The sequence below is a fragment of the Trachurus japonicus genome, chromosome 15 (assembly GCF_045865225.1).
Source record: "Trachurus japonicus isolate A0001 chromosome 15, Traja_1.0".
NCBI classification, from domain to species: domain Eukaryota; kingdom Metazoa; phylum Chordata; class Actinopteri; order Carangiformes; family Carangidae; genus Trachurus; species Trachurus japonicus.
Window position 1 is genome coordinate 23,759,693 of NC_140921.1, and position 14,268 is coordinate 23,773,960.

General features: G+C 42.0%; 2 protein-coding genes across 4 annotated transcripts in view; one reads left to right on the forward strand and one right to left on the reverse strand.

Moving 5' to 3' along the window:
- ablim1a (actin binding LIM protein 1a) overlaps window positions 1–1,037 on the reverse strand; it is a 39,014-nt gene extending 37,977 nt beyond the window's left edge. Inside the window, exon 1 of the mRNA XM_085800623.1 lies at window positions 775–1,037. Coding sequence (XP_085656749.1) covers window positions 775–787 — 13 coding nt within the window. The 5' untranslated portion in view covers window positions 788–1,037. The remainder of the gene's footprint in view (window positions 1–774) is intronic.
- On the forward strand, window positions 573–13,546 carry fhip2a (FHF complex subunit HOOK interacting protein 2). Of its 3 annotated transcripts, none has more exons than XM_085800633.1 (18): window positions 573–792; window positions 1,857–2,011; window positions 3,065–3,143; window positions 4,342–4,511; window positions 4,865–4,969; window positions 5,100–5,222; window positions 5,357–5,590; window positions 5,694–5,890; window positions 6,198–6,312; window positions 6,470–6,546; window positions 6,658–6,850; window positions 7,178–7,341; window positions 7,998–8,144; window positions 8,235–8,325; window positions 8,464–8,607; window positions 9,694–9,834; window positions 10,304–10,407; window positions 10,497–13,546. In XM_085800633.1, exons 1-18 carry the CDS (start codon window positions 585–587, stop codon window positions 10,606–10,608), a joined length of 2,559 nt encoding a protein of 852 aa, XP_085656759.1. In that variant the 5' UTR covers window positions 573–584; the 3' UTR covers window positions 10,609–13,546. The 3 variants fall into 3 exon arrangements, with proteins under 3 accessions (XP_085656759.1, XP_085656761.1, XP_085656760.1); XM_085800635.1 differs by lacking the exon at window positions 573–792 and adding an exon at window positions 1,613–1,728; XM_085800634.1 differs by lacking the exon at window positions 573–792 and having other exon boundaries at window positions 1,726–2,011.
- The last annotated feature ends 722 nt before the right edge of the window (window positions 13,547–14,268 follow it).

The window sequence follows — 14,268 nt, forward strand, 5'->3', positions numbered from 1 at the left end:
TCACAGTCACCGGATAGAGATCCAGGGCAGCACAAAAGATCAGCTGATGGGAACAAACAAACTCCACCTGCACTGTTTGCAGGTGTCAGATTCTTACTCAAGGGAGGAAATTGAAACATTTTCTCAACTCAGCCAGGGTGGCAGGGTGAGATAGTTGATGATAGTAGGCTATACATATTTCAAAAGAGAGTCAGACTGACTTTTTTGCATCCTTGCCAACACTTGGCGGAAGTCATTATCAAATTTAATAACTCCATCATATCACAATCAGTCAGTTAAAAATACACATCACATGCACCCAGTCCTCCAGCAACAGTAGCCTCATCATTTAAGCAACAATTGGAGTGAATGCAGCCTTCAGCTAATGATATGCACCATCCTTGATTAAAGACAATATGAACTGAGAAAAGGAACAGCAGTCACATGAGGTTCATTTTCACTGCTGGGATTAAAAAAAAAGAAAGAAAGAAAGAAAGAAAGAAAAAGATGAGTGATCTAATATGTTGCACCACAATGTGTAGCGTGATACCAACAAAATAAGTTGTCCAGAATAGGCTGCAGCAGTAGAAGCTGTAGTTCCAGCTATGCACCGGTGTAACCTACTTAGAATAACAGAGCCATTATCACAGCCTGATCCTCCCGAAAGACGACGCAAATGGGCTCTCTTCTCCAATGCATCCATCCTTGAACCAAGACCCCCTTCGTCCCCACAATTAAGAGACTTTTTCGGTTATGTGTATTGTTATGAAGGCTTCTGCGGCAAAAGATACTCACCTCTAGCAGACATGCCTGGTAGGTAGAGCCTCTCTTTCTTTGCCGAGATTAACAGGAGTAGATGCCCTGCTGCAGTTTAGAAGAAGGGGGGGAAAAGACCGGTTGACAGCCTGATATTATCTAGGCTTTAAGTTTTTGGCTGTCATTAAACGTGGGTCATTAAACGCAGGGAAACATACAGCCTGCGATTTGTTAGACTAGACTAGGCAGCGCGATGGAGAGAGCACTTTCCCAGCGACAGGGCGTGTCCTGGAACAGACAGCATCCTTCTTATTTTCCAACAAGTTTATGTCCATATTTGAACATAATATCACGGAATCACGGATTTATAAATTAAATCATTCTTGTAATTCCTCGTCTGCAGCCGCTGTCCGGTCACCTAAACCTTAAACCGGCTAGCCTACTTTTTTGTCTGGGATGACTGCGCTGTTCTGGACGTGGTAGTTGGGCTAAATCGTAAAGTTGACAGGCGCTCTGGAGGAATGAATGTTGCTTTTCTTTTCTTTTTTTAAATAGCTTACCCCACTATTCTGGCTGCTTTAAGAAAAATATTTGTCAGTCTCTCCATCACGTGTATTCCTCAACTTTTCCCTAAAAGCAGTGACACTCGAGCCCATATGGGCTTCAATTCAGAGAAATAACCCAAATCAGTGCATGTGGGAGGATTGTCATCTGATTTTCCAGCTCAATCACATTTTCCATAGGTATAACTTATAGGCTACTGTTTGGTTATTGGAATCCCATAATTGCTTATATATTAGAAGTGGGCTCATCGATCCTCGTTTCCATGCTGTAAATATTGATCATCGCCCCACATTGAGTGTATTGGTCGCTGTCTCCATTTGTACGCATCGATCGCGGTCAGTAATTATAAGCCAGTGTCTTGTGCACCTGCGCCCCCTGGTGGTGCGTGGGAGCAGCGCGTTTGGCGAGGGAAGTGCCACCGTGTCCAAAGTGAGCATACGTTACCTGAGTCTGTGTGGACGTCTTGTTGTTTACAGTGGTTGTGCCAGGGGCCCTGAAGTCGTGTGGCCAGCAACGTGTTAAGGTTTTATTGCTCACATTTATTCTCTCGTTACAAGGGTCAGTATATGAAACCTCCAATCTGGATCGAGGCGGCAGCAACAGGAAGAAGAAGATAGAGGAATTCTCTAGGTCTTCTCGGGAGAAACTAGTCCAGTCCAAGAACAAAATGTTCTCCAAATTTACGTCCATTCTCCAGCATGCTGTGGAAGCGGTGAGTTTATACCGAAAAATTATCTGTGTCTACCGACTGGCTGTTATTCTGTATCTATTTTTGGTTTAAAAGGTCCCTTTGTCGACCAGACATCAACATATAACGTCAGCATAAGGGATACGTTGCCCACTAGCGAGCTAACTAATTAGCCTAAGCTAATGTTAGCGTTTTGTGTTTGTGTTGTCAATTTGTATTTCTTTCTTGTTGGCCACAGTGTACCCACGAGTGTGTTTGTTTGTTTGTTTACCTAAGATACCAACTAACACATTTCCCCATTACAATTTTCTTAACTGTAGCGAGTCAGCGGTGTTAAAGGTAACTACACAGCCTGAGCTAGTTAGCCACCGACGTCAGCTGAGAAAAGCCCAGAGAAGCTAAGCTAACGTCACGGCTAGCCAGTTGGTTAGCGATGTCGTTTCAAACTGCAGGGTCTTTCTTTGGGGATCGATGTCGAAATGTCTGGACAGACTCGCTTAAAGTTGCGCAAACATTTAATATTTAAGCGATAGTCTCCACAGTGCGTATCGCATGTCTGTTTGAAAAGCTGCTACGTGTTCGCTAAGCTGGCTAACTAACTAGCTAAAAACCAGTAGTAACCTGCATCAAACCTGTTCCCAGGCTGTTTCTGTTAAAGATCTCAAACAATAGATTTTGGCAGGTGTTTTTTCTAGGAGAAAACCTTGGACTTGTAGCTTAAGTGTGAGTTTAAAGAGAAATGTCATTGTTGTGAGTGGGTATGAGAGTATAAGTCATGAAAAATACAAACCAAAATGTCACTTGTTATTGAATATTTATGTCCTGTCTTGTTTTTAAACGCTGAAAAAAGTTACTGTCTCTTGGGCCAAATCACACTGGTTCAAAGCCAACGTTTGCTTTAGCTCAATTTTAAGACATGAGAAGATGTCACAACTGAAAACCAGAGGATAAAGTTAGAAGACATCAAAGCTTTTTGGAAAAGCTCCCGAAAATGACAGAGTGTGGCCTCTACTGTAAAATGCCTGAAGTAAAACGTGTATGTAAAATATACTTAAATTTATAATCTGACTTTTTCAGCTTGCACCGTCGCTGCCGCTGCAGGAGGACTTTGTCTATCACTGGAAGGCCATTACACATTACTACATTGAGACTTCTGGTAAGAAAATTATACAAGAACAAGCTAAACCATATGGTCATTACACCACTATAGGTTGATTGACTGTTGAGTTTCAGAAGTGTTTTGTCCTGTTGCTCCAAGGGCAACAGTCCAAGGTTTGTGTACAATGGCAGGAAACTGTACCTGCTCCTAAGTCTCACATACGTAACAATACTATGGTTACAAATGATCATGTATTCAGTGTTAATACAGCCATGTCTTGAAATGTTATTATTAATTCATATTTACAACAACAAATGCACATTAAAAAAAAAACCTTTGCTCAGGCAGTGCCAAGGAGATGGTTGTAAAGCAAAGTTGTGTGAAGTATGCTGGGAATGCCATGCTGCTTTAGTTTGCAATATCCTTAAACAACTCTATCTTGACCAAAGCAGGCCCAATCTGACAGAGTGCCTGTTATAGAGCTGGGCCAGGACAGTCTCCTTTTCTTATTCTTTATTTATGACAACATCTTAGTTTTAGTTCTCCTAGTTTGCACAGTTTAACAAACTTTATTCTGAATCTGATAGAGGATTATCAGTATTCAGAGCCAAGCTCGTTTTCATGTAATCGCTGGTTTTGCAGACTTGTGACATGTCTTAACTTGTAGTCACTTGTGAGCAGCTTTGACATTCGTCAGTTCTCAGGGTTTTTGATTTTAGAAAACACTTGGTTATTTTGTACTGAAGCTGATGTTGGATTTCATCTCAGAAACTAAACATACTCATTTCACAGACTACAGTTTTGTGTCGACATTTTAGGTTGAGCACGATGCACAGCTTCATATTTTATTTAGACGGATGTGATCCACTTTCCACTGCTTTTCTTGATATGGCTACTGCTTTCTTTCATGTTGCTTTTGTTTACTGGGTTAAGCTAATGTGAGTGCATAAATGGGCTGGTGCCAATACCACTTTAAACATGTGTCTCACAATAAAAGTTTTTAAACTTTAAACAAGATATTGACATTGCCAGCAGCCTCAATATATATTTTTTGACTACAAATAACAGTGAATCAAGATGTAACCAATATAAAATTTCAGAAATAAGAGTGAAAAAAATATACCATGTAGGAGGAAGAAAACCATAGCACTGGTGAAGTGGTTAAAAGTGCAGAAGGCTGAGATGCCTTTTCCCCTGTTCGTACCACACGGGCAAGCAGGGATTCTGACATGTTTGTGTTTTTCCCATGTCTTAGATGACAAAGCTCCAGTCACAGACACCAACATCCCATCTCACCTGGAGCAGATGCTGGACATTCTGACCCAGGAGGAAGCGGAACGGGAGTCTGGAGAGACGGGACCCTGCATGGAGTACCTTCTACACCATAAGATCCTAGAGACTCTCTACACCTTGGGCAAGGCTGATGTAAGACAGTCATACTTTGGTAACTATATGAACTACCTCCAGGAAAATATGTGTACCATGTTATGGTGCATATATACTGTATGTAATGCTGGATGAGAATTTAGAGAAAATCAAGGCTTAGAATGAATTGAGAGCACTGAGCTCTTGGAGGTTGCGATGGCTGGACACAGCTCTCAGTGTGCAATCAGCCAAAGTGTAACAGTTCAAATGATTATATGTGAATGCACAATTTTCTACACTGTTCAGTTAATCAGCAGTGTGACTTGCATTTCCACATAGAGCGGGGGCACGTCTATTTCGGTGGAGTATCCTAATAAATTGTAATATATTCTGTGTGTTTTGTCTCCCATCAGTGTCCCCCAGGCATGAAGCAGCAAGTGCTTACTTTTTACACAAAGCTGCTAGCGCACATTCGGCAGCCGCTCCTTCCACACATCAATGTCCACAGACCTGTACAGGTGAGAAGTGTTGCAGCTTGGACTCTGTGTGGCTCTGACCGTTCCTTTCCTTGGAATAGTTTCTCAACTGGCATCTTATGTAACTGGATTGTAATTTTTTTTCTCTGTGGCTGTGACATTGCTTTGTCAGAAACTGGTCCGTCTGTGTGGGGAGGTGTTGGCTGCTCCCACAGAAAATGAAGAGATTCAGTTCCTTTGTATAGTCTGTGCCAAACTGAAGCAGGACCCATACCTCGTCAACTTCTTCCTTGAGGTGCGTTGCTATGACACCAGTGCGAACAAAAGTTGAGCTGCACAGGCATGAATATTCAGCTGTGTGTATAGAACTTGCAGGATTTCGAAGCACACAGTCCAGAAAATATCTCTTCTTTGTGATGTGACTTGCAGAACAAGTTAAAGAGACCTGAGGTGAAGAGTCCTGAAAGAGCAGCGGGGGTGAAGGAGAATGTTTTGGCTCCAGACACTGGTCAGTCTCCAGCAGAGGAACAGGCTGACTGCCCAGCGGAGCCACAGGCCGCTGCTGCTGCTGCCGCCTCCACCTCCAGTCCAAGCAACAACAACAACAGCAGCAGCAGCAATTACAATCTCGTTACCTCCCTGCTCAACCTCACAAAGAGCCCTGTGAGTAACCCGTGAGTCGAGCTGAGTTTGTAATGTCTTTTCCATCCATTCTCGATCCATGACCCATGTCTTCCTTTGTATCCGCCCCCTTTTTTTTATTCAGGATGGCAGAATAGTGGTGAAGGCGTGTGAGGGCCTGATGCTGCTGGTCAGTTTACCAGAGCCTGCTGCTGCCAAGTGTTTAATTGAAAACACTGAGCTCTGTGAGCTTCTGACCGACAGACTGGTCTCCTTCTACAAAGCCCTGCCACAGTCCATGGACCCGCTAGATATTGAGACGGTGGAGTCGGTCAACTGGGGGTGAATTTCTTTCTACAGTTCATAAAACCACATATCATGATAGATAGATAGATAGATAGATAGATAGATAGATAGATAGATAGATAGATAGATAGATAGATAGATCAACGTTAAATAATACATATATAAAAGAAGTGAATCAGAACTACAATCACTCTTAACTGCATACGATTCAATTAGGCCATATGAAGTTTTGATTTATCTGACTCAGCTCGAGGCTTTAAATAGCAACTCCTGTCAAATGATATTCCTGTTGTAGAGTTGTTATCTAAAGGCTTTCATATTTTTATCCCTCATTCTCTTTCAGACTGGATGTGTATAACCTGAAGGAGGACGCTGCGGTCTTCACAGGGAAGAGGGCTCTCATCTCCTTCCTGTCTTGGTTAGATTACTGTGACCAGCTCATCAAGGAGGCTCACAAGGTCCTTAACCAACACTGACTCACTGTGTTTTGATCCATCGTATTGTAGTCAGAACTGACGGAATAATAATAATCTCCACAAAAGAAGTTGTTTTTTGCGTCTGAAAGCCACAGAATGCTGAACTACATTTTTTTTGTTCTTCTTTGCTGTCTTTTAGTCAGCAGCCGTGGTGATGGCAAAAGAAGTGAGAGAGAGATTCTTTGTGTCTGTGATGGAACCACAGCTTATGCAGACGTAAGTCATCAATCAATCATCCTGTATTGAAATTTTTGGTGTTGTCAGTTGTGTCGAGTGTGTGTCGTGATGACTCAGTAACATATGTGGTGTGTTTATGGGTGCATGTAGGTCCGAGGTGGGCATCCTGACCTCCACAGCCCTGCTGAACAGGATCATCAGGCAGGTGACATCGGAGGCCCTGCTGCAGGAGATGGTTTACTTCCTGCTGGGGGAGGAGAAGGAGGCAGAGACCCTTGCTACTATCGCTCAGAATCCACTCAGACACAGACTGATCGAGCACTGCGACCACCTGTCAGACGAGGTTTCTATCACAGAATTGTTTCTATGAGGTTTTCTGTAACAGCGTTAACGCCTGGCTGATCAGACTACACCCTCTCTTGTAAATTTGTCTTGTTCAAAAACACAAATGACCCTCTGCCCTTCAATATTCTGAGTTTCTGGGAATCATATGATTACCCAGAACACATGGATGTTAATTAGTATCTGGCAGAGCCATTGCACACACTTTTTCTACATAAAAGAAGGATGAATCATCTCTTTGATGTTTAAGCAGCCACTGCCCACTTTTCTGACAGTGAGCAAAGACTTGGCGTGTGTGAGCTAAGCCTCATCCCCTCCTTGTCCCCAGATCAGCATCATGACACTGCGGCTGTTTGAACAGCTGATCCAGAAGCCCAACCAGCACATCCTCCACAGCTTGGTGCTGCGCAGCCTGGAGGAGAGGAACTATCTGGAGAACAAGCCGCAAGAGGAGCGAGAGCCTCTGGAGAACGGCCAGCCCCACGACGCCGTGTAAGGACCTCGCCGAGCCGCCTGCTGTACATGCACTTTACAGAAATCCCCTTCGCACAATCACACCAGCTGAAATAAAGTCAATGCATCAAATAGTTGTGTTTTTCAGATGTCCTCCCACCTCCTCTGCATTATTTGTTATTGTCTGTTCAGTTGGTGGGATTCTTTGAATCTATTAACCAGTGATGGTGGAATCATGATAATGCATGTCAAATGTAAATCAAAGCTGCTTTTAGTAGACTGAAACATGAAAAATAACTTGCTTGTTCATTTTTGCCAATGGTTTATGTGATACATGAAAAACACAAGTTGCAACAAATGAATCCTCATAAGAGTTATCTCAAATTTACAGTTGATCACTTCTCATACAAGTCGAAGTTGATAGATGAATAATCTTTTAAATACATAGAATTGCACGCTTACATTTTGTCAAGTGTCTCTTCAAACATGCAACACAATTTAAAGTCTACCTGACTTGCACAATTTACAACAGACACACAATACTATAAGTCACTGCCAGTCCATGTGGTTCTGAACTCTGTGTTTGAAATGTTGGTACAGATAAAATATCTGACAATATTGTGTTGAGGAATCAGGGAATCCTTGAAATCTGATAGGTCATAGACATTGTTAATGAACATGTGCTTTTCATACAGAGACCTTGAGGAGGACCCGCTGTTCGGAGATGACCTCTCTCCAGACAGCAGGCTGTCTGGTTCAGATTGGCTCAGCTCCTCTCCACAGCAGAGTCCTGATCACGCAAAGTCTGATGGGAAGACGGAGGTCCACAAGATTGTCAACAGGTGCACCGTCCTGCTCACGGCACAACATGTGGTGTTCAGGCCGCCGCCGCCTTTTTAAAGTTCTAACTGTAACATTTTTTATTCCTGCAGTTTTCTGTGTTTGGTGCCTGATGAGGCCAAGTCATCGTATCATGTTGAAGGCACGGGATATGACACCTACCTCAGAGATGCACACAGACAGGTAAGCTCTTGCTCTGGTTCAAAGACTGGACAAGGTGGAATTTGTTTTATTTCTTCCACCAGTTTTCTACCTTAATAATAACTCTGGGGCAGCTTCTATGATCTGTTGCTCATTATTTTTCTTGATTCTTTCCCTCAGTTCAGGGACTATTGTGGGATCTGCCAGCGGTGGGACTGGAGGGGAAATCCAAAGCCTTTTGAGAAGTGTAACCTGGACATGCCGTTCTTTGAGGGTCATTTCCTCAAGGTTCTCTTCGACAGGATGGGTCGCATCCTAGATCAGGTCAGTTTACATATAGTAGCAAAACTGGCATCATTCACAACAACATTGTGTTCCACTGTTGAAATATTTATAACACTGCTGAAACTCTACCAGTCCACAAATCTAAAAGGCAAGACTGACAAGAGTGCTCATTTGGAAACCGCAAAATGCAACATTGGTTCCTATGAAATAAATAAAGCAAATACAGCATGCAGTTCAACAAACACCACTTGAAACTGCCTTTTAGTTTATGGAATCTTTCATCCTAGGTGATTCTCAGATGTGAAGTTTCCAAGCCAATGTTTTGTGGTATGAACTGGCTGATCCAGCTTGACATGTACAACCAGATTCCAGTGAATTCAGATCTCTGTATGCACTGAATAGTTTTCCAAGGTCAAGCTAAGTGAGAGCGGCCATGTCTCGTCTTATTTATTTTCACCAGAAATTTGTTAGAAAAGGAGCAATTCACTTTAAACTAATTAATAATTAGTTTAAAGTGAATTAGTAATTAGTAATTAGTAATTATCACTCACATGTAATGATCTCATACACCCAACACTCATCTTGCTGCAAGAAAACAGTTGAGTGCAGCTCAATGTAAATGAGGTCCTTGTAAGTCAAACAGTTCACAAAGCACTTCCACTAATGCAGAGTGAAAGAAAAATGAGCTACTGATTATGCAGTGGCACGCTCTTTTCTCAAAAATAAAACAAAAACAAAATAACTAACCATCACAATAAATCCATTTGACGAATGATTTTAAATGGAGTTGTGAAGACGACTAAAAAGAAATTCAGCGGCAGAATCCACTATTTGGCAGCGCTTATGATTTCTGTGCCCACCGGGAAATCAACTATTTTATTTTATTTCCTAATTGCTTCAGGGGAGTGTTTATATTAATCATCATGTTTCTCATTAACACCTTCTGACTAATGGGAGGTATTCTGTTACTAATCAATGCCAGTGTTTCTACACACATTTCTGTCTCATGGACAGATTTCCGAATGTTGTTACCATACATTTTTTTTAAACGTTTCATCACCAGTTCATTTCTTTTCCTCGCCATGCTGAGCAGGTTTATATCTGATGTCTCCTCTTGTCTCGCAGCCCTACGACGTTAACCTGCAGGTGACTGCGGTGCTGTCCAAGCTCTCGCTGTTACCACACCCCCACTTGCACGAGTACCTGCTGGACCCCTATATCAGCCTGGCCCCCGGCTGCAGGTCTCTGTTCTCCGTCATCGTCAGGGTAAGACCTCCCGTCCTGTAGATTACACACGGCTGATCTTATCCAGCACTGATAGCTGACACTGCTGTTTGGTTATCTGGCTGTGTGGAGGTTTCCTCCATGTCTTGCTTGATGTTTCTGTCAAATTTAAATTTTTAAAATGTTTGGAGAAACAAAAAACACCATGTCTAAGACACTTGTTGGCCTTTATATCATGCCAACACAAGCATTTCTCTGAATCTCACTTGCTAATTGTGTTGTGAACATGTTGCCACTCGACCTGCTTCTTGCTGGAAGAACACCACCTCTCTCAGTGTCTTGCTCTGAGCCGGTGCAATTACTTTCTTTGAACTGTATCCCAGTGGCACAGTGTAAACAACAGTTTTCAGGCCGGTGGTAGCAGGTAATTTGTTTATGCTAATGGTACTGCACCTTTACCCAGGGATGGAATCAGTGGTGTTGAGTTTTGTTGTTTATGTGTGTGTGATAGGTGGTGGGAGATCTCATGTTGAGGATTCATCGCATCCCAGACTTCACACCCAAACTGCTGCTCGTGAGGAAGAGATTATTAGGTCTAGAGCCAGAGGGCATCAAGTACGTACATCCACACGGATCAGAGCTCTCCTCTTCTGTTTATTTTTGTGGATTGATTTCGTCTTTTAATCTGCCTTTTCCTCTTTTAGTATCGACCACATGACTCTCCTGGAAGGGGTGATCGTGCTGGAGGAGTTCTGCAAAGAGCTGGCAGCCATCGCCTTCGTCAAATACCACGCAGCTGCGTCCTCCTCACCGTAATCTTTCCTGCTGCTCATCCATCTGCCTCGGCCAGGCAGACAGGTCATGATAAAAACTGGGCCTTTGGGGTGTGGTGCTACCGGTGGCACAGGGTCGGCAAAACATTACCACTAACTGCTCATCCCTGCAAGACTGTTAAAGCCCACACAGATGGGTTCCATCACTCCCCTTCTTCTGGCCTCTCAGGCTCCACCAGAAAAAAAAAGTCTTTGGTCTCGTTTTTTGAGCAGGTCAGAGCACAGACACTGCCCAGCCGGCAGGGGAACAGGAGGAGGAGGAGGATAGAGGCCGAGGTGCAGAGAGATTTTCACTGGACTTTTTCTCAGCCTCTGCATTTTCTCTCACTGCCCCCACCCCTCTCCATCTTTCCTTCTCACCAGCCAAAAAAAAGATAGCCCTGTAATTATTATGTCAAGGAGAAAAGACGTTTGCATATTTATTTTCTCTCCCATTGTCACCCATTTGTAAATGTCATTGCCTTAGTGTGGTGTCACACCTTTCAGTTACAGAAATTGTTTCCTTTTGAAACATTTTTATCTTAACCCCTCACATGTTGTCTGTTTTGAAGACAAGAGGATGTAAAGAGAAATGTCCACGACCCTCAGACCTTATATGTTCCTGTAGTTACATGGATGCTGAGCTGCAAGTATTTACGATACTGCGCTCATTTTAAAATGCCAAGTCCTTTTATTTATTTTGTTTGCTTTCAGGTTGCCTTTTTAACTAATGTCGTATTAAGATAAGATGAATTTAAAGCGGTCAAAGTCATGACTGATTAAGCAAATGCTATTTACTTTGTCTTTCCTCTGTTTGTCTTTAAGTGCTCGTGCTGTCAAAGCTCATCTGTAATCACATCACCCAAAGACGTCACCATCCATCACATTTCTCCCAATGAAATGGTGAATTTTGCAAGTTATGTGAATTTGCACATGGACCTCATTACATTGCACTTGTTACATCATTCAAGTTTATTCATGCTTTGTTTTTGTTGAGTTTTGTTTAGTTTGGTTGGCGTTTAGGAAATGTCATTTGATTTTGCATAAGTCTTTGTTCTGACTTCTCCAGACCCAGTGTTGTATTTCTCACGCACCAGTGTTTGTTTTACCCCAGAGATACTCATGAGGGTGCAAAGGAACAAATCTCTTGATTTTTTATTTTATTCCGGCAGTGGTTCAGATTGTTGTAGTCACCAGGGGAAAAAAATTAGAAGAAAGTCTGAAAAAGAGAATTTTTTTTTGCGTACACCCCCAGTTTAGAAACCACTGCTCACAGTCTCCTAAGAGCTCTGGTTCCTCCCACAACTTATCATCACTTCCTGTGTGGTGTTGCGTTTAACTGGCAGTATTACTTTTTCATGCTAATCTTTAATGATAAGGAGTTTTACTCGCGGTGCTGTGTGTTGAAGGAGCAGGTTGTTTGGTTGCTCGTTGCCTGGATTTGTCTGGAGGGTGTCGCAACTTTAAATCAAACTCATCTCACAGATCTGAGATTAATTACATAAGGTTCCAGTTAGTCTAAATTAAGATGCTACATACTGTTAACCTTGGTTCTTGTGTTATGTTCCCTGTGTGAATGTTTCCATGGTTGTTAATTTGGTTGGTATGTTTGGCGATTAGCTTGTTTAGGTATGTGTGACTATGTATTGCTGTGGAGAATGGGCAGAATCATTATTTGAAGCCATGAGTCCCTGGTCTTGAGCCTTGGTTTTTTTTTTTTTTTTTTTTTTCTCCACCTTTAACTCATATCACTCAAGCACCTAAGCTACATTATGCAACAGCTTGCATGGAATCAGATTTGCACATTGTCTTTCTTCATCCTTGTTCATAATGTAAATATACACAGCAAAAAGCTTTTGTTTGTTTTCCAAATGTTTCGTTTCATAAACCAAAAAAAAAGAAAAAGAAAAGAAGAAAAAGAAAATCTAGCCTGAACCAGGAGTAACATTTCTATTTTAATGGGAAACTTTTTTTAAATTGTCAAATCATGCACATTTTTTAATCAACTATCTTTCCAACTCTTTCTGTACAGTTGTATATTGTATGTGTACAATAGCAATAGAGATATACTACCTGGTGTAAATGCATGCTTATACATTATTTTTTTCTTTGTGGAAAGAAAGAAAAAAGGCAGTCCAGCCATCTGTGATGATTTCTTAGCTGTCAGCACTTTGCTCTGACAGGGAGATACGATGCCTTACTTCACACTGTGGATCTCTGAGGACTCCTAGAATCGATGTGTAAGGGGGTTTCTGCTTCACTACAGTTTGTTGTGATCCTATTATGCTTCTTTCTCTTGTGTTACTCAAGACTTTATTTGGTTCGTGAAGATGTACAGGACTCTCGGTATAGTCTAAAGTCTGATGCCAACTGATTTCTTTCCGTGTCTGCTTAGACCAATCACTGTACCATTGTGCTGCATTTTCATCATGCTCATCGCTTCTTTCCTCTGGTGTGAAATGAGATGAGTCTCATTACACATCCTCTATCTCATGGCCAGTTTGATTATGTGATTGTGCAATGCATAACTGAAACATTAAGGTAATGTGCATGCTCATTCCTCCTGCCTCCCAATGCTTCACAGAGAAATAAGAAGCGATCACTGCAGTTCATTTATTCCTCATCAGCCGTCTTCATTTCATCACCGCTGTTCTACACATGTATTAGGTCTCATTCAGGACAATATGGTTTTGTTCAACATTCTCCGTCCCAATTAAAAAAAAAACAGTTCTTCAGCAGCAGATGTGTTCATTCTTTGAACAGTTCATTGTGTTTTATCTTGGGTTTTTTTTATTACAAAATGTCTGTACAACAAAACAAAAATACACAAAATAACCATTTCTTTCAATGACAAGGTGAAAACCACAAATTCTGTTCAATAATCCCCTTTAAAAATCAGACATTGCAACAACCACCAGATAAAATGGGAGAATTGAAAGTCATCATCCTGAAACTTCTTGTATTCAAACAGCGCCGCGGGATGACATGACAACACGTAGCCTACAGGAACAGACCAGAGAACATCGAGCGTGAAAATGACCTCTCTCGCCAGTGAATAACTGAACGGCAGTCAGCATGGGTACTTTATCCTCTGTCAGATTCTCTTTGGCTTCAAGCCTGCCATGTTCAGTCATCCAGCTAATTCTGCAGAAATGAGTCAAAAATCTCACTCTCTGGGCACAGCTGAGGATTGTATGACAGGTCCAAAGTCATGTGAGGTGGTCTGGAAATAAGTAAATCCTACATTTCTCCTTGCCTTGCAGTGATTTAGAAATCAGCCATGGAAAAGAGGCACTATGGTGCAGAAAGAAGGCTCTCAGTCTAATAACTCTTGTTCATTCTTAATGATTGCTGAGGTACAAACTGAGATTGCAGTCAGCTAAGCTCTTACAGTTCTCATTAAAGGAGTATAATAATATCTTGAGTCACCTGAAGTCACTTGTCCAAAATTAAGAGGTCCTCGTTAGAAAACTCTACTGTTGTGATATTACAGCACTGAGACTACAGTGAATAACTCTGTGCTTCCATGAGAGGAAACACTAATGTTTAAATTGCAGTGTAAAGTGGAACTGCCAGGTCTGATATTCTGTCTTGTTAAACGAGGTTTGTGTCCAATGCCCTGACTCAAGTCAGTAGTAGCATCACATCATTAAAGTTCTGCAGT